Consider the following 23,628-nt stretch of genomic DNA (forward strand, 5'->3'; position numbering starts at 1 on the left):
TTCTGCTAGGTAAACTAGATGTTATGATCTATAATGAAATCTGTTTTGACATTTTTGTTTGTTGGTGAGTTGTGTTGGGAGTAGACAGGTGTAATTCTCAAGGTCAGGTTGATGCAAGGTTACTTTTCTATAGTAATCAGGCTTTAAAAGACACAATAAAAATATTCTAGTGTAAGGATCAGATCCAAATTAGAAATCAACTGCGTTCAGCTTAAATCCATAAGAAAGAAGAAAAGGAAGATGAATGCCAGCTTCAGTGCCACAGCGTACAACGCTACCATTTGAAAGTTTGCTCAAATATGGACTCCCATGATGGAGAAAGTTTGAGTCAAACTTTGCTGTAGGCTCAATCCCTTTTGGAGTGAGAGAGTACATGTGTTCAGATAATAGACTTTACACTCTGGCCTTGTCTTTAGGAAGATATTTCCATATGGGTGCTATACCAAATATACCCTACTGCTTGTGGATTCCTTTCTGCTTGGCAAGAGGCCAAAACATTCCCTGCAAGGGAGAAGGGCCTGAAATTGTATCTGATCTGGGTGTTAATCTGTGTCCCCCAGGCTTATCCTGTGGCCATTTCTGTGTTGCAAGGGCAATGCTGAATATGCCTTTTCAATGAGATCATTGAAAAATCAAATTGCTGTTAAATTATATTTTACTCACAGTTTTGAACTGAGTTAAAGTAGGACCACCAGTGCTAAAACTTCGGGTAGAAATGCTGGTGCCAGAGTGACACTCCAAATGCTGTCTAGATAAAATTAATCATTTCACACAAATATTTCAAGTTCATGTTACATGTTTTAATATTGTTAAACATAAGCAATAGCACATTATGGCACTGCAGCCAGCCTGAAACAAGAAAGGGCACCCTATTCCTGAATGCACTGGCTACTACTTCTTCCTGGACACATCTGACTGAATGGAAGTGCATAGCATCACGCTTTCTTCTTGACACGTATTTGAGGCTGCGTACTCTCGTGCCCTCTCTGTCATCAGAGCTGTTGAGACTTGCAATGCGAAGAGAGAAGTGGGATTTAGGAAGTCTGAATCACCCACGCAAGATGCAGCATGGGAGCAGTCTGCACGAGGCTGTGTGGCGGGGTCTCTGTTGCAGGGCAGCGGGGCTTGTCGGGCTGCTGCTGTGGGTCTTGGTCCTCTCCAACAAAAGAACAAAAAGGTTAAGTCTGCAACACTGCTCTGCAGCAGGTTTACTCCTGCTCTGCGGACTGTGAAGAAAGATTGTTCCCTCAGCAGAACTCACCAGTTCTGGTGGTAGACAGTGGGTCTATTCAAGCCTACATCTGGGAAGATAGTTAGTGCCTTCATTTATGAAATTCCTATCGCAGAAGTGTAAGTTCTTTGGAACAGCGGCTGGCCTCTCGAGAGGTCTCTAACATGTCATGTACACAGCAGTATGTAAATCATTTTCATAAAAGGAAACAGGAGAAGCTCTTTCAAATCATCAAATACCATCTCACAGCCTGGAAAGGTTTAAAAGATATTTGATATCATTCACAGTTTGTTTGTGGGTTTGTTTTTGTTGTGCCTCTGCCTAAAACCCCCGTGCTCCCTTCTGCAACGCTGAACGCAGCATACGCAGGAACAGAGCTGGCGTGTCTGCGGCTGCTGCCCAGCTTCCTTGCTCTGCTGGGAATGGCTGTTGCTCCAGGAAGCCCCAGCAGAAAACCTCTGTTGGCAGGAGCCACAGTCCATAGTGGTTAGGTGACTGCAATCAGCTCCAGTGGGTGGGTGGGTGTTTCACTGCCTCCTGCTACAAGGAATGTTAAAACAGGTTTAAGTGTTTCCAGTTGTTTTGCCGTCTAGTGGTTGGAGGCCTGATGAAAGGAGATTTATAACACTTCTGCTTGTGGTAGCTTGTCAAAACTTTCCTTTCAGGCAGATGACAAAGGTCAGTGCTGTGGGAGCTGAACTCTTTTCTTGAGGAAAAGCACCTCCTCTTCTGACAGCTGCCTACACCTGTGACCGAGCGATAGCTGGGAAGATGCTCTCTACAGACTCACAAACCAGCTTGTAGTAGTACGGGAAAAAAGCTTATTTATGCAGTAGTTATAAAGCCAGTGGTTGTAACTGAGGACCATGGTACCATTTCCATTGCAATAGATTCAGTTCTTCATCATTTTAGCTTATAAAAGTATCCCTTCTAGAAAGAAACAGTTCCTTCTCTATTGGATCTTATTGGTGTTTTTTACATTTGTGAAGGGCAAATCTTGAAATTCCTTATGTTTCTTCTAATGTCTTTTCAGTGTTGATTCACACTTTCCTTTTTTGTTTCAGTGTGGAAGAGTGAAATTCCAGCAAAGCTGACTTAGTGAAAACTGAATTAGTGTTGATGGCTGGAGAGAAATGTAACTTGATCTTCTGTCTCCAGCACTTGAATCAGGAACTGAAATAATTGTTCTAAGACCCTGGTCAAGTTGCCAGAAAATGGAGTGGTGCTTCTGCCAGATAGTCACCGCAGAAGTGCCAGACATTCCTCCCCTCTTTGAGCTTGTGAGTGTGTGTATTTGAGAAGGAAAATACACACAGGCAGCAGGAGACCAAAATGCTTTTCTCTGAGACGCTCGCTGAGCGTGCAGTGTAGTGCCACGCTGCGGGCAGCGCCTATAGGGATATCAGTGTGTGACGGCTGGCACAGGACCTGAGCACAGGAGTGTTTTCCCTGATTTTCTATGCTAAGCAGGGGCATTAGTCACAGGGCTTGACAGAGGATATGAGGTAAAGCCACCAGAAATGGAACTGAAGGGCACATCACACAGCAAGAGAAGCTAGTTCAGTCCCTGAAGAAGTCGTGGCTCACTGGAAGAGGTGCTGTTGTCTGCCAACTACTAGACCCAGCTGCATTGGTTAATGATTCATGCTTTTAATTGAAACCATTGTGCACTACTATAGCCCTGCCTTGTGGGAGCTGCTGGTGCAATAAATCTTGATTTTTCCATATTAGAAAAGCTGTATTCTTTGGGGATTTTAAAAAGTCTTGGGCTTTTTTGCTCCCCCCTTTTCTGTTGCTATAGCTACTATAATTTTTGTTAACAAAGGCAATAAGAAGTAGTTTGCTGTGCTTAGTTTACATTATTGTGATTCTGGTATAGCTGCCAATATTCTCTCCATCCCTTCTCCTCTCCCTTCTTCTCCCCCCCGCCTCCCCTAGAGTTAATTCTCTCAAGAAACTGCAGGAGTCTGGGAACTGCTAGTCTCCTGCAGTCACTGCAGGATAGTATGTGTTTGGGGCAATGATGCTTCTACCCATGAATTAGGGAACTCAAAAACTTGAGTTTGGATTTGAGTTTGGGTTTGTGTATTGAATGAGCAGCTACCCAGAGTTTGGACACTTCCCACACTCCTGGAGTTGCACCCGTTTTTCAGGACAGCAGGAATTTCTGTCTCTTTCAGTGAAGTCCTATGTCAGGTTACCACAGCATTGCAGATCCATTTTTCTTGACGTATCTTTGGGAAAATTCAAATTTTATTCTATGAGGAAAATTTTAGCCATGGAATGAAAATGTCCCAGACCATGAAGAAAGATGGGCTGCTTTCTCTGGGGGACACAGAGTGTGTTCCCAACATGGAAGGGAAGAAGGGGAGTGTATTTCTCTTCCCTCCTGGAGTTTCTTATTGCCTCTTTTTCCTTCTAAAAATTTATTATCTGAACTTCCTTGTTTCCTACTTGTGTTTTTCTGACTCAGTACGTTAGCTATCCTTCATCTCACCCTTGTTTTACTAGTCTTAACTCTTCTGATGTTTGTCTGGTCCTCACCTATCCTCCCTGTTTCTTCTTTAGTGGCCTTCCTCTGTTTCAGCAGCATGGCTAGGAGGAAGGTTGAAGTTTACTCATTTTGCTGGCACCATGCTTCTCTCCTATGTTTCCTTTCTGTCTTTTCAGTCACCTGAGGTGGGAGATGGATTTTAGGCAGGCAGGGCATGGGCCGCACCCTCTCAATCAGCCTGCTCACACCCGCTGTGGTTTATCCTCCTGGGAGCAAAGGGGGCTTGGTTTTGTTTGTTTTGGCTTAGAACATGTAAAGTTTGAAGGAGAGGGTGGCAGTAGCCAAGAGGTTCACAAACATAAAGGGAATCTGAATCAGAAAACCACTGTGCACAAAACAAGCACTCGTTGCCCTGAGAGATGCCAGTTTGCAGGAAAGCAGCTGCAGTAGACAGGAGAGGATGGTTTTGGTGACTGCAGAAGCTGGTGAGGAATGGCTTATCTCTGTTACTGATGTGTTTACCACTGGTGATAGCCATGTGTCTGGGCCCCACCATGTTTCTGGAGAACTTGAACTTACTAAAGGACATGTCCTCACTGCTTGTGTGTGAGGTAAGTCATAAAGTTACTCCTGGTTCATTGGTAGAGCAATGATATTTGGAGAGATCAAACCATAGATTTCTGAAGTGGAGTAGGAAAAAATAGGAGCAGCTCTGGGAAAATGGACCCCTCAACCTGATGCCAGAATGTGGATGATGGGTTTTACTCTCTGACACTGAATTTGAGGATCTTGCCTCTAAGCAGCTTTCCTAAGATTACAAAAGAAATTCATGTCAGAGCTCAAACACAGCTCAGAGCTCTGGCATCCTGCAGATGTTGCTGTAAGTGCAAGAACAAAATTTCTAAATGTAAACAGATACTTCTCCTGAACGGTTCTTGTACAAATTCCTAATACAAACAACAGACTTGCTTGCCATCCCATTTGCTGTGTCCAGGGCCACTTCTGGATATACTTTGGATACAGGGGAATTAAGATCATCTTCGTGCCTTTCTACAGATTCCCTGGGTAACTGCCAACAGCAAAAGAGAGAACCAAGGTTGTTCTCATCTCTTTGTGCAAGCCAAGACAGTTTTGGCTAATATTTTCTACTTACATCCGTAAGATCTCCAGCCAGTTCCTCATGCTCCCAGGATGCTTTTATATGATCACGTTGAGACCGTTTGTCCAAATTAATAGTTGGTTCACTAGAAGTGTTAGCATTGGCAGCTTAGGTATCACAGACAGGACCTGCTTCTTGGAGATACTGACTGCGAACAGTAGCACGATTATTAGGACATAGTGGTCTAAACAGAAGGAGATTCATAGTAACACTGCATATCAGCTCTTGACCTTACTGAGGCACTGGTATCAAAGATCTTCCACTGCTGCTTGAAACTTAAAAGAACATTTTGTCACAATGTCAGCTTGCCTTCTGCTTATACCAATGAATTAATTTTACTTTACTGCATGGTATTAGAGAGAAGTCAAAAGACTTTGAGCGGGACAGCATCAGTAGTTGCTATGAGTTACTTCTGCAGAAGACCTCTATTTTTTCAACCCTCCTGACACTCATGAAGCATCCATTCCACATCCTTCTACAGATGCTCCCTGCCATCTTCCTCTGAAGTTAGTTTTCCTGGTGACATCTGCATTGGCCAAGAGAACTGGTTATCCTCAAACTGTCCTTCGCCGAACGCTCCTTACAGCCTTCTCTGGGAGCAAAACACTGGATTTCTGTACAGACTTGGTCTTTAAATGGTTTCAGATTTTCTTCCACTCCTGTTAGCCATCTTTCCTGTTCCCTTCTGCTTAGTGTCGGGGAAAAGCAGTTACACACACTGGATGCTGATCCAGGGCTTTTGCTTTGTTGCTCTGACTTGAACAATACAACCACTTTGTTTCTCTCTCTATTTACAGCCAGGGCCAGCATACTGAAGGTCACCTTATCTCCTAGCAAAGCATGCCTGAACCTGAATACTCAGTGTGGCAAATGACCTAGCCTGGCTCACTGGATTTGGGAGTAACATTTTCATCAACCCTTGGGTTTTTTTTTTTCCTCCTTTTTCTCCTTTTGCTGCTTTGTTTGCTTTTCCGCCAACATCTTTTTTTTTTTTTCATTTTTTTTCTGTTCCCCCTCCATCTTCCCTTTTTCCTTTCTTTTTCAGACCATTTCCTTTTTTTGTTGCTTACTGTCAGGGGAGGTGAGTCAGGATGAGGTACAAATCTGTTCGTCCATCTTCCCTCCCTGCCATCACTGACCATTTGTGTGTGTGGAGGTTGGAAGCAAAGTGTCTCCCTGGCGATCCTGGCCTTTGGTAGGTGTCTTTCCTCCTCTCTGCTCTCAGGAAGGGCTCTGCAGAAGGCGTCTGACGCAAACATGCTAAAAGAAGTCTCATGGCCTTCTGAAAATAGATGAAAATAGTGCCACCAGCTGCAGTGGCCAAGCTGGCCTTTTTAAACCCTTTGATCTCCATGCTTTTCTCAATGTCACTGTTTCCCACATTGTCACAAATAGGTGCAGAGCAAAAGACCATTTCAAGGGTTTTCAAGCTTTGCGAGTGTCAACTTCACTGCTGTCTCTCAGTATCGTAGAAGAAGCTCAAGGGGCTATTGCACAGGCAATAGTAAGCCGAGTTATTCATTTATAGCTCATTGCCTGCTCTGAGATAATTCACTGGTTATATTCTTACTCCTAAGCATGCCCTTATACAACATAATTTGGAAAGTGTGTTACCCCCTCTAAATGTGTACTAAGAACATCTGTATGGAGAATTCGTGTGGAGTATTTAGGATGCTATAGATTCTCCTCTGCGTACAGACAAGTTCTGGCTTGTTTCTGCTGTATAGAGTATGAATTGAGAAATGAAAATTAAAGTAATTTGTTTACAGTGGAAAGTTAATTCAAGTTTAAGGTATGACATAATAGAGATCTTGTTAAGCCACCCTCCACATGGCTGAGTGTACTTCAGACATTCCCAGGTAGTACATCTCACTTCTAGAAAAGATAGAAGTAGTCAGGAAATAGTTCAACTAGCATATACCTAAAGACATTTACCCAGTGACTCAAAGTAATATATGGCAAAATGAAGACTGAAGCCCTCTTTCTCAAGTCTCTGTGCAGCTGTATCAAGATTCTCCTTCCTCCCATCATGTAAAACTTTGTACGAAGTATATAACCACTATTAATTTTGCAGTTTGCACTCTAGTGGTGCTCTAAGCAGGAGCCACACGTGTCTGACAGGAAGGAAGGGAGGTGTGCTAACAACACTGGGAACAGCAGCTTTCTCTGTATTTTACCTGTGACCCGTGTTTTGCCTCGCATGATGCTCCAATGAATCAGAACCTACAGTAGTTGCAAAATCAGGATGCTTCTCAGCTGTCTGCCAGACTTTGTCAGTCAGCCTTGGGGTGAAGAAGGTTCAGTCATCGGTGTCAGCTCAACAGGGAAGTTCCTTTTAAGATTTATGAAGACTTTCAGCTTTGTTTGTTTACTTTATGTCTCCCCTACAGCCTGTGCTCCCAGGCGGCCTGTACTAAGCAGTGAACTGTGCTTTGAATTGTATTGTGGTGTTTTTAAGGACTGGTGACACCCTGTGGGAAATACTGAAGGACAGTCTGTTTTCTCAGTTTTCATATTCCTTGTGATGCAAAAAAAAATAATTTAAAAGAATCTTCATTCCTTAAAGCTAATTTGCTCTCATTCCTTAGCTAAATCATAATCTGTCTTTTGCGTCAGAAGAAGCAATTCGTTACTGTGCAAATAACGTTGATGTTGCAATTAAGAGAACTACGACTTCATTAAGGAATAAGCAACAGGAGCAGGTGAGCATGAGACTTGAACTGGTGTTTTCATGCAAATATCCTTAGGATGAAGGGAAAGGACAAAGGAAGAATAATACTGAGGAGCTGTGATATGTTAGGCACAACTTGTTAGTAGTCTGTTTTCATTGTGGTATCTGGTCATCATGGATATGTTTGTGTTGCCAAAATATATATGCCTCTGATTATACGGTACTGAACCTTTATCGCAAAATGTGATGACCGAGGGCTTTCAACAAATCAGTGTTTGTTAAGTTTATTATAGGGCTTGTTGAAAGGACTTACCAGATTTTGACTGACACTCAAGTACAGCGGAAGGAACAAGAAGTCACTTTTCTGTAGTAAAGCCTTATCTGGATCTGAGGTGCACAGATATTTTGGTTGCTGAAGCCACATGGGAGTAGTGTGAATGCTTTGCATCTAAACCCAAATTTTAATGTATGAAATCTAAGATGTTTTGTTGCATCAAATACACGAGTTTCTGCTGCATCTATGTCAGAGAGAAAATGTCTTGATGAATGTTTTTATGCCTTTGTCTCTTTTTGTTCTTAAAAAATTAAAAGCAAATATAGCCTGCATGTTTGCAAGGCTGGAACTGTATTTTCTATACTGTAGGAACATATTTATAACATCTAGAGTGCTGTCCACAATCAAAAAAGTTTCTATCTTAAAGAGAAAGCATGCAAATTTAGTTTCAAGTAACACATATTTTGAAGGCACTTTTAAGGTATGTTTTCCCGACAGTCCAGAAAAACCCAGATGAATGCCTGAAAAATCAGCCTCACTAAAACAACGAAAAAAACCCCCAACCCCAAATGGTTAGTCTTCAGATGAAACAGTTCCTTGAACCAGATAGCTGTATGAGTGTGATGGGGTGAGAATGTGTGGCTAACATAGGCAGGAGAAATTAAGACCGTAGTATTTCAGATTGACATCAGTTTTAAGGGCAGCATGAGGGTGTGTTTCATAACTGGCTGAAGCCATGTGAGTTCACACCGCCACCAAAATGTGTAGTTAAGGTTACTCTTATGATAGTACCACCTAATTGTACTGTTAAGTACTGTAAATTTTTCTCAAATCAAGATAGTTAAGCTTGAACTAATCAAAGTATTTTTTTTAAAACACGACCTTTTTCTTCAACCTACACAGGGAAATACTAACTTCTGATTCAGTAGCTGCCATATATTTTTTTGTTAGTGTCTCCTTGCTTCCGCGGGGAGCAGTCACTTTTAAAGGAACCTTTGGTTTATTCCAGTTCGATTTGTCAATAAATAGGAACAGGTTATATTCAGTGAGAGCTCTCATTTAGCACAAACAAGACAGAAGGAGTCACAGTGAAGTTACTTTCCTGCTGGTACAACAATAGCTGGAATTTAGATAAATTGGAAGGAAGTCTTTTATAGACTACTAGCTAAATGAAAAGTGGCTATTGGAGCCTGCACTAGATGTGGCACAAATTAATATGTCTTTCCTTTCTGCAGAAAGGGGGAAAGATTCAGTCCAAAGGCTGGATTCAGTCCACCTTCTTCATCTGAGATATGATTCCAGTAATGGAAGAGAGCAAAGCACAAAGAAAACCTTAATGGTCATTTTAATACTGAAACAAGCAAGATAAAGCAAACACCTTAAGTCCCAGAGAGTTCCATAATTATATTCAAATTTTTTCAAGTACAATGTGTCCCCCATAGTCTGAGAAGCATGGTCACCCTAGTATTAGTGAAAATTCCTTCATTAAAGACAAGCGAGCATGCATGGTCCCTGATTTTCATGTTGTTTTCCTTCCATTTCGAAGCTGTGATTGCTCTAGCAGTGCTGAAGGTAACAGAAAAGCTTAGTGCTGTATTCTTACATTTGGGCTGCAGCATGTTGCGAGTGAGGTCTGTTCTCTTCACCAGGTATTGCTCATTTTCAATTCAAGGGAAAAAACAGCTTAAGGGAAAATAAATGAAGTAATAAGGTAAAGAAGGGTGAGGGTAAGAATATCAAGAGAAGGGAAAGGCATTTTAGGTGGTAGAAAAATAGGACAGGAGGGTGAGGAGTGACTGGAGAGCTGTCCTTGCTCTAGGCAGCATCCCTGCTTTTCACCTGCCTGGTTCTGCAGCCACCCAGGTCTGCCAATGTACGCTGAGGTTCCCCTCTTTCCCCTCCAGTAAGTGCTGCAACATCAGTTTCCTAATAGTAGCGGTTTCAGTTCAGTGCGGACTTAACTGCTGAAAGGGTAGGTTGGCATTGTAAGGTTGCAATGACAACCAAATCCACCACCACTATTGGAAGTTTGTCCTGAAAGTGAACTTGTCACCTAGCTGTGAAAGCCTAGCAGAGAGACCGTTCACTGACTTGATTGGAAACAGGCTGTCTGTGGATTGTAGAGGGGCAAATTTTGGATGAGATTGTGGAGTTAGTACCAGTTAAAATCTGTGCCTTTTTCAAAAAGATGAGAAGTTTGACAAGCCGTCTTCCTTTGGCTCTGTTGTCAGAAACGTTGTAATTTGTTCCCATATCAGAGACTCGTGAATAGCTTGATCTTGTTTTCTCACTTAGAGATTACACATGAGCGTAGTATGACTCAAGCATGTACACATTACTGATAGCACAAGGTCTCTTTCCCCAGTCTTTAGGAATAGCCTTGAAGGCAGCTAATTCTCATGTATAGCAAGAAGCCTGTTGACGTGATCATAGTTAGGGTATCTGTGTGCTGTAAAGACTAAACTTGGGATGAGATAGTTGATACTTTCTGAATATCTCCATGCCAAGACCTTGTTGAGCAGGTCATTTAGCTCTTTATATTAGTTTGTATGATATTGTGTGGGTAAACTTACAGTGTCCCAGCTGAGAGAACAGGTATATCTGATAAAAGCACGTAGTTCTTATAAAAATGTTCTTTGGAGTCTCCACAGGAGCCCTCTCAAGGCAGAAATCTCTGTAAAGATTTTATTGGACTTCCCAGTTCATCAAACTGACATTGTTCTGAGGGGACATAATTATCTGTTTTACTGGAAGGGAATAGGCAAATTGCCACAAAGCTTAGCTGCAACTCTTAAACAAAGTTTAGCTATGCAACACCTCTTGAAATGTGGGCAAGATTTCCTTAAAGCACTCAGAAAATTTATTAATGTTGTAAACTAACTTCTCAATGCCTAGAGACATTCTACTGCAGCTACTGTTAAGAGAAAAATAAGTAGGCCGAGCTGGTTAGTATTAATGATACATTTCTGAGTTTGTCTTTATTACAAGGTGCTTTTTCAAAGGCATGAGTTCATCTTAGCAGCCTGTAGTTCTTCGCTGTAATACCTTTCTGTTATGTCTGCAGGTCTCTGCCCTGTGGGGCAGACCAAAGTAGTAATATTTCCCTATATTTTCTGGATTCCAGATTAGTGGAATTTCAAAGGAAAATCACCTGCTTTAAAAGGCTTCAGAACATATGCACATCTCAAGAATCCAAATTATACCGTATAAATTATATTGATTGCGGTACAGATTGGTTCAGTCTGAGACAGTTAAATGTAAGTTAATCTTAGCAACACATGAGACAACAAGGACTTTACACCCAGTGAACTGTCACGGACAAACCTGTCTCAAAAATAACAGCAGAAGTCCAGAGCGGAGAAGTCTTATGAACACATTTGACATGCTTGCTGGACACACACATTTTCTTTGTAGAATTTGCACCCATGTTAGTGATAATGCCAGGAGAAGGCTCAGGAGCCTACATTCAAAGGCTCCCTTCTCAAGGCATTAGAAACCCTGCATATATTCTCTTTGCCACCTTCCTGACTTCATCTGCTCTGTGCTGCATTGTCTTCCGCTTGTGCGAGTTCAGTGATCATTAGTAAGCACCAGAATCTGGATTGTTATTGGTTAAGCTGCCAGATAAACAGTGCTAGTGTTGCTGACACGCAGAAAACTGGCTTTGAAACATTGCAACATACTCTAAGGACTTTTCATTGGAACTGTATATTTAATGGAAAATATTCTTTAGAAACGAGTGCAGAAAATGGAGTGCAATGAATCTATTTTAAGACTAAGTAGGGAAAAGGACCATATGGATATTGAGCACAGTATTAATCCCCAACAAACCAAAAAAGAACCGTGCATGTCTGTTGAACTGAAGAAATTTCAATTGAAAAGTACTCTTCTGCTCCCATTATATTAACAGAATGGAAGAGGTCATAATTCAAATTATGAAGATGTTTCCTCTACAGCATCTGTTGATCTCAGACATGTATAAGACATCTGAGCCTAGACATGAGTAACTAGGCTCAGTGTTATCCACCTTCCACAGGAGAGGAGAGAATATGTTCTTGCAATGCAGTAACTGATTGGATACGTTGTGTGTAAGAAAGCAGAAGGTCTTCTTGAGACCTTAGGAGGCTCTCAAATAGTACAAATAAAGCAATTTTGATTGCAGTGACTTTTCGGGTGCTTGCTCCAAGCCAAGCTCTGTCCCTGAACCACTTGTGAACAGGAGTAGGCTGAGGTACAACTTGCACTGTAGTGGGATTGAGAGTGTGTGCTTCCAAAGTATGGAGATGCTTTAGGAAATTAAGAATAATTTTAAACTGCAGTGGGGTGGAGCATACGATTTGCACCTCCCCTGTTAGTGGAATTAAAGATTCAGTGATACTGTAACATTCACTAGCACAAAGTGTGATGGTTTTCAGTGCCCCATCTGTCCATAAAAAAGCTCTAGGCCACGCTCTCATTTTGGAAGTGGAAGGAAACCTCTAAGATGGGGTAGAGATGGTCCATAAGGAATATTCTGTCATCGGGGCTTCCTTCAATGATAAAAATCTGTTAGGAAATACCTGCATTGCAGCAGCCATTTTCAGTCAGGATGATGAACCTTGTCTGGTACTGGCAGCAGATCTCATGTTGCTGTCACACCATTTTTTATATTTGTCTGTTGTCTTTACTCTTTGATTTTACCAATGATTTGTGGAGGTTTTAGGCAAAATGGATGTAAAAATGAAGAAGGTCCATATTCTACTATCTGGGCTCATGAAATTAGTGAGACCACGCCTGGAGTAAAGCATGAATTATGGCGAAATAAGGGTTTCAGGGTAATTCTTTACATTTACAAATAAAACAGAATTCTGCATTTTTGGGCAAAGTGTAGTTAGATAATTAACTAGGCAATGCAGAATCTGTGTGACATGACTATTTTTGGATTTGTTTTTAAGACTATGTCACAATACTTGAGAGATTTTTGTTTTGATTGCTTTGTAAAGAATAATTTGCAAATACTGTGATGGAGAATGCTCTCACACAAGCCCAAGGGATGTGATTCTTACCATACAATGATCCATATAAACTTACAAGGCTGTCAGACTCATTCGAAGGCCCTGAAATAACTTGCTACATGACCATAACATTTGGGGTTGGTTTTTTTTTTTCCCCTCTCTTTCTTTGTTTTTGTGTTGGGTCTTTTTTTGGTATTAAGCCCTTGCTTCCAGGCACCTCTGCAAATTGTTTATTGACTATTTTTCTTCCATGTTCAAGTTATTTGGATTTTCCCAGCATGTGCTGGGATGATACCAGCATCACCTGTGGTAAAATATTCATCCAAAATAAGCATTAAAGAAAAATTGCAAAGAAAAGTCAGTTGATATCGCCATATATGCCGGAGTCTCAACTGCATGGGAAGAAACACACTCATGTCACTAAACTTGACATATCTTGTGAAATTGTCTTTTAGAACTCAGTACCTCTTTTGCTGAAAACAAACCAGTTTGGCATATTCGCCACTTAAGGTTGCTTTGAAATGTGAGGCTTAAATAATCACTTTTTAAAAATATTGAACACAATGATTTTTATCAAGCTTTGATGCACAAGTATGCGTACTTTTTTTTCCATTGGATTTTGGGTATTGGAAAAGTGGACTCTTAGAAAACAACAACATAAAAGCACGCTATCTTTTATGTGCCACGTCAGTATCCCATCTTTTTGAAGGTCTCTTCAGCTTATCTTGGTCTTGAATAGAAAAGCAAATCTTGAAAAATGAATGTAACACATGCATGCTAACAGTTATTATTCACCTTATGCTGTTCCAGGGGGACTTTATAGCAGCTTTCCTGAAGCTCCCCTCCAGGGAGACCTTATAGCAGCAGTATCTGAAGGGGGCCTACAGGAAAGCTGGAGAGGCACTTTTTACAAGGGCATGTAGTGATAGGACGAGGGGTAAGGACTTCAAACTAAAAGAGGGTAGATTTAGATTAGATATTAGGAAAAAAAATTCACTCTGAGGGTGTTGAGGCACTGGCCCATGTTGCCCAGGGAAGTTGTGGATGCCCCATCCCTGGAAGTGTTCAAGGCCAGGCTGGATGGGGCTTTGAGCAGCCTGGTTGAGTGGGAGGTGTCCCTGCCCATGGCAGCGGCATTGGAACTAGAGGATCTTGAAGGTCTCTTCCAACTTAAACTCTTCTGTGATTCTTATTTTTCTCACCTTAATTGTTAATAAGTGATTTAGAGAGATTTAACACAGTAAAAGTATTGAACCGCTGAGTGGAAAACATTTAAAAAAAACCCCATCTGATGGCTCCTTGTGGAATACACAATCCTAGAAAGCTTGGCCAGCATCAGAGGATTTCCTTTCTTGTCCCACGCAAGCCCTTTTCCAATCTGAACAGGCAGTTCTTTAACAGTCCTGTTATCTTGATAATGTAACACTAACAATAACAAGGCACTGGAGGAATTTGGGAAGCTTCAGTGTAGAAAAAATATTACCAACTGGAAAAAAAATCTCCTCTTAATTTGGGAATATTGATACACACAAGACAATTGGAGAAAGACAAGTAGACCTGCAGTCTGTGGTTGGCAGATTGACTCTGCCTCTGGAGCTGAAATCCGCCGGAGATTTTCTGACCTTATTTGTGGCAGAACTGTTTGGAATAAAGTGGTTTAGAGAACGTCCTCTTCACTGCGATGGGTCTGTTAGTACAGGGATTCTGTATGTTGTCAGTACACAGCTGGCTTTTCAGCATCACATTACAGCTGGCTTCTCAGTCTGGACTTACTGTGGGTTTAAGTAAACAAGAAGTTTTGTAATACTCCTTATTTTTGCATTAGCTATGCCATTAATGGTCATAAAAATTGGTAGTTCTGGTCAGACCCCGGGTGGCAGTGCTGCAAACCATCGTGGATATTTTAGCCTGTAAACTAAGGAGCATCTCAGAAACCATCCAGAGCACGTGCCAGCAGAGCCACAGGATTCTTGATAAATAACTCCTGTAGCATCATGTGGAATAAATACTGTCCTGTTTCTTTCACAAGGGACTCAGCTGGCGTTTTAGTAATCTTATGATATGAAAATACATTTCTCCCTTGTTTTGCAAAGTATTTCTCAAGTGGAAATCAAGTGATTTCTCAGTGACAGAGGAAATTGCCACTAAGAGCTGTGCTATACCAGAGAAACATGGGATGGGATATAGTCAACAGAGGGGTATGATGTTAGAGGTTACCACTTTTGCATCCTTGGGATTACGTCCTGGCTGATATCCATATATATAATAAATATTCTCCCTTCGGTTGCAGCATGACATTCCTATTAAGATAATGGCATGAAGGCAAAATAAATCATGGTACTGGGCTGTTTCTTTGCCAGTACGCAGCAACATTACAGAAGTTATGCCCATCTTTTGGGCGCTTAACTGGATATACGTGTGTTTTACCATGGCTGAAATTAAATTTGCAGGTTTTGGGTTGTTACCAAATTACTAGGAAATAAATAGGAATTACTAACAATTCTTTATATTACCTGAGATCTTAAAAGTGTCCTAAGACAATTTTACTTACAGAATATTGGGACAAACAGAGAAAACCATTTGTAGATATTTTCATGTCACAAGCAGATTTGAAAATTATATTCAACATATTTGCTACTGAATATATTTCACTATTAGAAAATATTTCGATAATAAAGCTGCACTTTAAAATTGATAAAACTTTCTTTGTTCTTTGGAATAGCTTTTGTGTATCCAGAATGCCAGTCATAGCTATGGTAGTTGCAAGTATCACACACTGTGGTTACTAGGTTCTCCACATATACTGATGGATAGAAGAACCACACCAAACCTGTGATATTTTGTGAACTGGGTATCAAGCTCTGTTCATCACACATGCCAGAACCCGAAGAATACACTTAATTCCAATAAGATATCTCCTTTTATAGCACTGGGCTCTGATAAACTTGTCTGTGGATGTGAAAGAGCAGCGGTAGAGAGGTAGGGTTTAGTTTTTCAGGATCATAACTAGACTGATTGCATTTTACAGAATGAAAAGCAGCCCAGAGTTCTGCCTTTACTCAGCATAGTACTTCTAGCAGTCTTGAAGGTTAATTGTCATTTGGGCTTCTTGAAGCTTAATTGACTTTTCTTCTCACAGATATCCACACTTCTAGAAAGCAGAAATGACCATGACTGCCAACAAGAATGCCAGTGTCAACAGCAGAGCTGGAGGGAGTAAAGTGCCTCAGGACACTCTGGATAGGTAAGTGGTGAACTGCAGGGCTTGTAGATTCTGAGAAAAGTTTGTCTGTGTTTGGAACAAAATCTCTGTTCAAAGGTAAGCAACCTCTATTCTGACACAGAAAGAGTTTTGCTTGGCTGCGAAAAGTTGGAGGAACTGAAGTATGAAAAAAGGTCTGCTTCTGGCATATTTCTGTCGTGCTATTGCTGCTCGCCATCTAGTTATGATGAAAGTGATTGCAAGGAAGGACCTGTGTGAAAGGCACTGTGTAGGCCTCAGGAGGTTTTAACTAAATTTCTTGGCCATATGACTGCATGTTGACTTTTATCCTTTAGCAACCTCCAGTTTGTGTTTTGTATTGGTTTCTGGCAAATTTTCTCTGCTGTATCTGCCTTGACAGACAGCGGGCAGAAACTGCCTCCTGTTGCAGGTCAGACAGCAAATGTGAAAGGGCTGAAGGTAAAGTACAGGGCTCATCTCTTATTGTCTTTTATTAGGCATATTATGCTGTGTTAAAACTCAGCAGAAATGGACTTGATATCTTTGTATGCTTCCCAGTTTGTTACTATGTGTATTGGGCATCTCTTAGAATAAAACAGCAAAAACGTAAAATAAAGGGGGGTGGGGAGGGTAGCTAGAGGAATTTCTAGAGGTATTTTCATATGTGGGTATTAAAACCAGATATCCCTAATGATATCTGGCATTCTCAAGTTCTTTATCATCCTTCCATCAGTGCAGACAGATTGGTGCTGGGAACTTGGGTCTAGACTTTAGCAAACTTTGGACCTACTCTTTTGTTTTAAAATCTTTTCCATTCTGAATAGCTTAGAAAGTACTGTGGGATACTAAGTTATTGGATAATAACTGTCAAGTTAACTGTCTTTCTTTATCGTCACCATCTGTTTTGATTAGAATTTGTCAGGAAAAGTTTTTTAAGTACAAGTATGGACCTGAAGCTAAGAAAAATCTTTGAGTTTCACTTGCGTGACAAGCGAGGAGATGAATAGGTTGTCATGCACCAGTTCTCCATCCATTATTTTGCTTTATGTAATCTTCTTCACCTGTCTTTATGACACCCTGTAAGAGATGTTATTTGAGTCAACCATGAGGATTCTTCATTTCAGTCAGACTGTAAATCAGCAGAGTAAGTGCTGGCATAATAAAAGTTTAAGGCTTGCAGGATTTATTGCAAACATGTTCAAAGATCCACTTAAACCGAACAGTCATTGTCTCTGTTTAGTATGGGATTTGACTGGAGATTTGGAAATCTGCAAATGTGCTTTCTCTATAATTTGTGGGAGTAGGGTTTCAGCAAGTGCTGATACTGGTATAACACAGGTGTATTAGTCTCCTGGTTGCTAAGACATCTTTTTAATATTATTTTCTTGTCAGTCATAGTTTTGGTGGGGTTTAATGTTGCAAGATGCAAGGTGTGTTTCAGTGACATAGGGTCACGATCTCATTCAACCTTTTGTGATTCCTTTTCAGTCAGATGCAAAGGTCAGTGCAATATATAGAAGTCTTTCTAATTATTTGGGTTGTGAATCAGATCCTCATAAATCCATAAATGGATTTAAATTTTAATTGTAAAAGTCTTCAGTGGAAAGGAGGTGCCTGCAAGTAAACATCTATACTGCTGCATGCTTTGCAAGCATCAAGATTCTTGCAGTAACAAAGATTGCTTTGGTCATCACTGGAGCTGTGGATCCATGTCTGATCCATGTCAGATCCATGTCTGACTAATCTGATAGCCTTCTATGATGGCATGACTGGATGGATAGATGAGGGGAAGGTGGTAGATGTGGTCTACCTTGACTTAAACAAGGCGTTTGACATGGTCTCCCACAGCATCCTCATAGGGAAGCTTAGGAAGAGTGGGCTAGATGAATGGACAGTGAGGTGGATAGATAACTGGTTGAAAGAGAGAGCTCAGAGGGTAGTGATTAGGGGCACAGAGTCTAGTTGGAGGTCAGTGATGAGTGGTGTTCCCCAGGGGTCAGTACTGGGTCCAGTCCTCTTCAATATATTCATCAATGACCTGGATGAGGGGATAGAGTGCACCCTCAGCGAGTTTGCTGATGACACAAAGCTGGGGGGGGGTGGCTGACACACCAGAAGGCTGTGCTGCCATACAGAGACACCTGGACAGGTTGGAGATCTGGGCAGAGAGGAACCTTATGAAATTCAATAAGGGCAAGTGTAGGGTGCTGCCCCTGGGGAGGAATAACCCCATGCACCCCAGTACAGGTTGGGGGCTGACCTGCTGGAGAGCAGCTCGGTGGAAAGAGACCTGGGAGCCCTGGTGGACAACGGGATGACCATGAGCCAGCAATGTGCCCTTGTGGCCAAAAAGGCCAAGGGCATCCTGGGGTGCATCAAGAAGAGTGTGGCCAGCAGGTCAAGGGAGGTCATCCTCCCCCTCTACTCTGCCTTGGTGAGGCCGCAGCTGGAGTACTGTGTCCAGTTCTGGGCTCCCTGGTTCAAGAAGGACAGGGAACTGCTGGAGAGGGTGCAGCAGAGAGCTACCAAGATGATTAGGGGACTCGAACATCTCTCTTATGAAGAAAGGCTGAGGGATTTGGGTCTCTTCAGTCTGGAAAAAAGACAGCTGAGGGGGGACCTTATCAACACTTATAAATACTTGAGTAGATGTCAGGAGGATGGGGCCAGGCTCTTTTCAGTGGTGCCCGGGGACAGGTCAAGAGGTAATGGGCACAAACTTGAGCATAGGAAGTTCCACCTAAACATGAGGAGCAACTTCTTTCCTTTGAGGGTGGCAGAGCACTGGAACAGGCTGCCCAGAGAGGTGGTGGAGTCTCCACCTCTGGAGACAGTCAAAACCTGCCTGGACGCGTTCCTGTGCAACCTGCTCTAGGTGACCCTGCTCTGGCAGGGGGGTTGGACTCGATGATCCCCACAGGTCCCTTCCAACCCTATGATTCTATGAGTCACTGGCATGAGGCACCGCAGCCTTTTCCCACTGCAGCTGTACTAATGGCAGTTTCAGAAATGAGGAAGAGGGAGAGACTGAGATACAACCTCACTCAGGTTATTTGGGAGAATGACTGTGAGTCTCAACTGAGAAAATGGTTGTGGGATTCACAGGTTTCTGCTGTGAGCACAGGAGGGGAAAACCTTTGGATCAGAAGAAAATTAAGTGATTTAACTAAACATCCACACTAATAGATTCTTTCTGAGGTTCATTCACCACTTGTTACAAATGAACGTTTTTGTGTGTCTTAGGTGAGACAAACTTGACTGTGCTCTGAATAGTAAAATGTTGTAGTAGGTGACAAGGGTGGTTAAAGGTATTGGAACATTTTCACTACAAGGCAAGAACAGATTGACTGGGACTCTTCATCTTGGAAAGAAAAGGAGTGGAGGGGAAGAAGGGGTAATAGAAGTGCCTGAAATGATATATGGAACAGAGATGGTAAATAGGGGAAAAAAAAATCTCTTTTCATTTAACAACTAAGGTGAATCAAATGAAACCAGAAGACGAGAGTTTGAAAATAAGTTGAAAAGGTCGTACTTCTCTGCAGCATGTCTTTAAACCATGGAACCTACTGCTATGAGATGTTGCAATCAGAAAAATTAATGGGAGACAAACCTACTGAAGCTTTTATCCACAGAAGCAAAACCTTTGAGTCAACAAGTCTTTAGACCTTTGACTGTTTAGCTGGTCAAGTAGCACCATGTGTTCATCTTGTTCTTACTCTCTTCTCCAGGCACCTGCTAACTGTCATGGTCAGTGACAGAGCCTGGGCTAGTGCTGCTTTTTGGCCCAATCCAGTGGGGACATTCTGATGCTGTTTGGAATAAGAGTCAATTATAGGAAGCAAGTATTAGACAGTTTGCAAAAGATTTGTTATACTTATGAAACGAGACTTTCTGGCTTTCGGTGAACTTCAAGGACACAACTTTAATCTTTCCTTGTGAGTCACAGAGGCGAATGCCAAGGAACAGGAGGTTAGGAAAGCACCTTATACGTAGCTGAAAGCAATTTCTTAGCAATTCTGGCAGGAAGCAGCTCTGTGAAATCGTATTAACTTTTCAACAGGAGACAAAGGAGCCCATAGCGTGCTTGCAACTAGTGTGGGACCCTTTTGCATCAAATGACTATGTGGTTTAGTTGCACCATACTTAAAAGGATCAGTGTAACTCTGAGGAAACCTTAAGAGAACAGAATTCAAAGAAAAGGCAAAGCAGTGTTTGTAGCTCTCTCCCCACAATGTGGCTTGCTTTCCCTTAGCAAATAATTTAATATTTATCTGGAGTCTTTGTGTTTCATGGAGAAACTTTATTAATTGTAAAGTATAATTAATTTATGAAGTATTTGTCCTAATCTTGTGCTTGCTCCGGTGCAAAGGCAAATGTAGAAACGGCACTACTAGCTCCATTTGACTTAAAAAATATCACTTCAACTCTATACCGTATTAAAATGGGCCTATAATTATGTTTATGAGGTCACACTCTATTTAACAAAATATAGGTTTCAAACTTGTAGCCTGTTTAGTCTAACAGAGAAAAGGAGAATAACAGTCTGAACAAAATAATTATGCATTAACTTATCATTATATCTTAAAATTGCAACTTAGTTTGAGATGCTAGATGTGACAAGTGCCAGTCCAGAGCTGAAAAATATTTAGAGTAAGTGTGGCTATTTAGCTTCTGTAAATCATTACTAATGTCTTCACCTCTGGCTGATATACCATCTCTTAACTTGGGAAATCAAGGCATATTTTATATACTTAACTTGAGCCATCTCACCTGCTGTAGTATACTACTAGACAGGAACTAAACAAACATGGCAAGTGTTTGTTTTTAGAGGGGCCCATAGATTTACAGTTTTTTATCTGAGGGTATTGCATGAGGCATAAGTAATTTTAGAATTTGGAGATACAGACTCCTTCCAATGTATTTGTGACTAAGTGGTGGAATTTCCCTTTACCTCCAACATTTTCTGTGGTGCAGGCTATGCCTGACCTATGAGTCCCACCTTGTAAGCTGGATGCAGAGCTGGAAATAGTAGACTTGTGCTCCTGCCAGGTGTGCTGTCCTGATACAGGCAGTGTTGGAATGAGAAATAGAATAAATATTATTAGACACATTTTTACTATAGGACAGGATTTTAAAATAAATTATCTGCTGTAAGCACAGAATATACCCCTGCAAGCAGGATTACTTAGACATTGATTTGATGTCCTTTCTCAATGAATAGCTTTTGTCTACATTTCTGTTAATCTGCAAAAAAAATAATACACATTAATATATGTTTTTGCAAATGGAATACTTAATGTAGACAAAAGGAAGATATTTTGATTAATTAAGCAATACACGCACTTTACCAGATATCTGAGAATAATGTCAGTACAGTTGTTCTCAATTTCTTGAAAAGCAAGGTGATTGTACTCTATTTTCTTACAGAACAGTACAAAGTCTATCCCATGTAAAGCACATCTAAAATGTCTGCATATGAGTTTCACAAATGAGACTTAGGAGTGAGATTTTGAAAGCTTAAGCACATTTGTAATACCATTTACAGTGAACAAAAATCAAATTTGCTGCAAGCGTTTTACTAGCAAGGTGACTAGAGTATTATATATAGTGGGACTGCCCTAATGATCTAGAACAAACATCTTTTTAATTTAATGTCACTGGGCTTGATTTGGGAAGGCAGCTAAAGCAGAAACCAATCTTGGTTCTGGTTGCCCAAAAGGGCTATGTAGCTGTTCATCTGAGGAAAACTACGTCACCGGAGTCATGTGAATTTTGGCATGGACTGGATTTTGTGATGTGGGCTGTTGTCTCTCTACCCAATCTACACAGGAAAGGTGTCGTCCTCACCGAATTGGAGAATGTTTTCCGGCTGAGCAATTGTGATTGAATGACACGATAAACTGAGGGTGCTGATGTCAGTGGGTCATGTAGCAAGGCATCAGAAATTTGTCCTAGCAGAGGATTGCGTCTGCAAATTGCTGTGATCAAAAAGTTGCAAGTTGTTAAATTCCTAGTCCAATAACCCTCATAAAACTTCTCCTTTCTAAATACTTTTAGTTAGATCTTTTGATCAAATATACTTTTGCTTGATTAAAACTGAAATCTGATCTCTGAGTTGCATCTCTCTCCTAGCCTGGGAAGAACTGAGCTGGGTACCCACAAACTTTAAAAATAGGCTTTGGTTTTATCTCCCAGCAGTGTGTGAGGCCGTTCCTCCTGTCACTGATAATTTGTCAGCCCCATTAGTCTAACATGCACTGAGAGATGTTTACACTGGCTTTCTGGCTCAGAACTTCTTCAGAATTTAGGTTAGTGGGACAGAGTTTTAATTGTCAGGAGCTAGCTTACCTCCAGTGAAGGTAATGGAGATGCACCACATAAGCCACAATGACTAACTTGACTAATATGACTCTAGAGGTACCTAAGGAGTTTCGTCTGAATTGTTTTAATTCTTTAAAAATCGAAGAAAATAATGACTTAATTTCCTAACCAAGTGAGTCCATGGGGTAGTGTTATGTCCAGCTTTATCATGAGTCTGGGATTGGTTGCTGTTATTATTGATAGGTAAAATCATTGTTGGAAATTCAGAGGGAAGACTCTTCAGGCTGGTGTGTTCACTTGCCGCTAGATAAACCAGAGGCCAGATCTGGACCTGCTTCCCCATGGCCTTGGCTTCTGCGGAGCCATCATCAGCCATGTAGAGGGGAGGCCAGATGCTCCTCTTTTGGAACAACCTGTCTTTGCATGTGTTCTGTGCTTGCTTCTTGCTTTGGGGCGTTACGGATGACTGCCAGAGGTGCAAGGCTGTGGAGGACTGATTTGCACCGCTGGCAGAGCCATCAGAGTCCTGGAGCATCATTCTTGTATTCTATTTCCAGTATCCACCCTGATTCTTTCTTTTGGGAACCTGTTTGCATAAGCAAATAAAGCCTCTCTTGTTTGTTTTAATGTCTTGATGTTTGAGCATGACAGAACACAGCAAAGCTAGGCTGTGTAGGAGAAGCAGTGCTTGGGTTGGTTACTAGGAGAAGTATTGTTTAGGGTTGGATACCTGTCCCCATCACGCACTACTACTCATGCTCAGCTACTTCATGTGTACATCAAGGTCTTGTGCTTTATTACTGCATTTCTCTGACAAAGGCATAAACAATAAGAGCTTCAAGAAAAATCTTAGTTACAGGAAGACTTAATGTCTGTGTTTCAGCCCTAAAAAACTGAGATGTACAATCGCTTCCAAAATCGGTCCCAGTCAAGCCAAATTAATTCAGTTTTACAGCAAATAGATTAATTTATTTATTTTTAAGTAAAATTAATTATTGGTCCACATTAGTAAAGCCAGCTGGAATACTTTGTTTCATTTGAAGAAATTATTATGTGGTTGTGGCCTGGGCAGAGGACTAGAAATATTTTGCCTTAGGAATTGAGACATGGAGATTCTTAAACAAAAGGATGTGCAGATATGTCTGGTGTTGGAGTTAAGCAGTGCTCTGCTACTGTCCGTGCTGGAGTATGGGTAGCAGAGGCAGTTGTTTGCTCTGCTGGCTTGTCCTGGGAGTGGTCTATTCGCTTCCCTTTCCACAGT

General features: G+C 41.3%; 1 protein-coding gene across 2 annotated transcripts in view; it reads left to right on the forward strand.

Moving 5' to 3' along the window:
• The window catches only part of DENND2B (DENN domain containing 2B), a 179,214-nt gene that overhangs the window by 62,316 nt on the left and 93,270 nt on the right, over window positions 1-23,628 (forward strand). For both annotated transcript variants that reach the window (XM_054200675.1, XM_054200677.1), the window contains exon 3: window positions 15,963-16,067. In XM_054200675.1, the coding sequence (XP_054056650.1) occupies window positions 15,988-16,067 (80 nt within the window). In that variant the 5' untranslated portion in view covers window positions 15,963-15,987. The remainder of the gene's footprint in view (window positions 1-15,962; window positions 16,068-23,628) is intronic.

This window comes from Rissa tridactyla, chromosome 4 (genome assembly GCF_028500815.1).
Source record: "Rissa tridactyla isolate bRisTri1 chromosome 4, bRisTri1.patW.cur.20221130, whole genome shotgun sequence".
NCBI classification, from domain to species: Eukaryota; Metazoa; Chordata; class Aves; order Charadriiformes; family Laridae; genus Rissa; species Rissa tridactyla.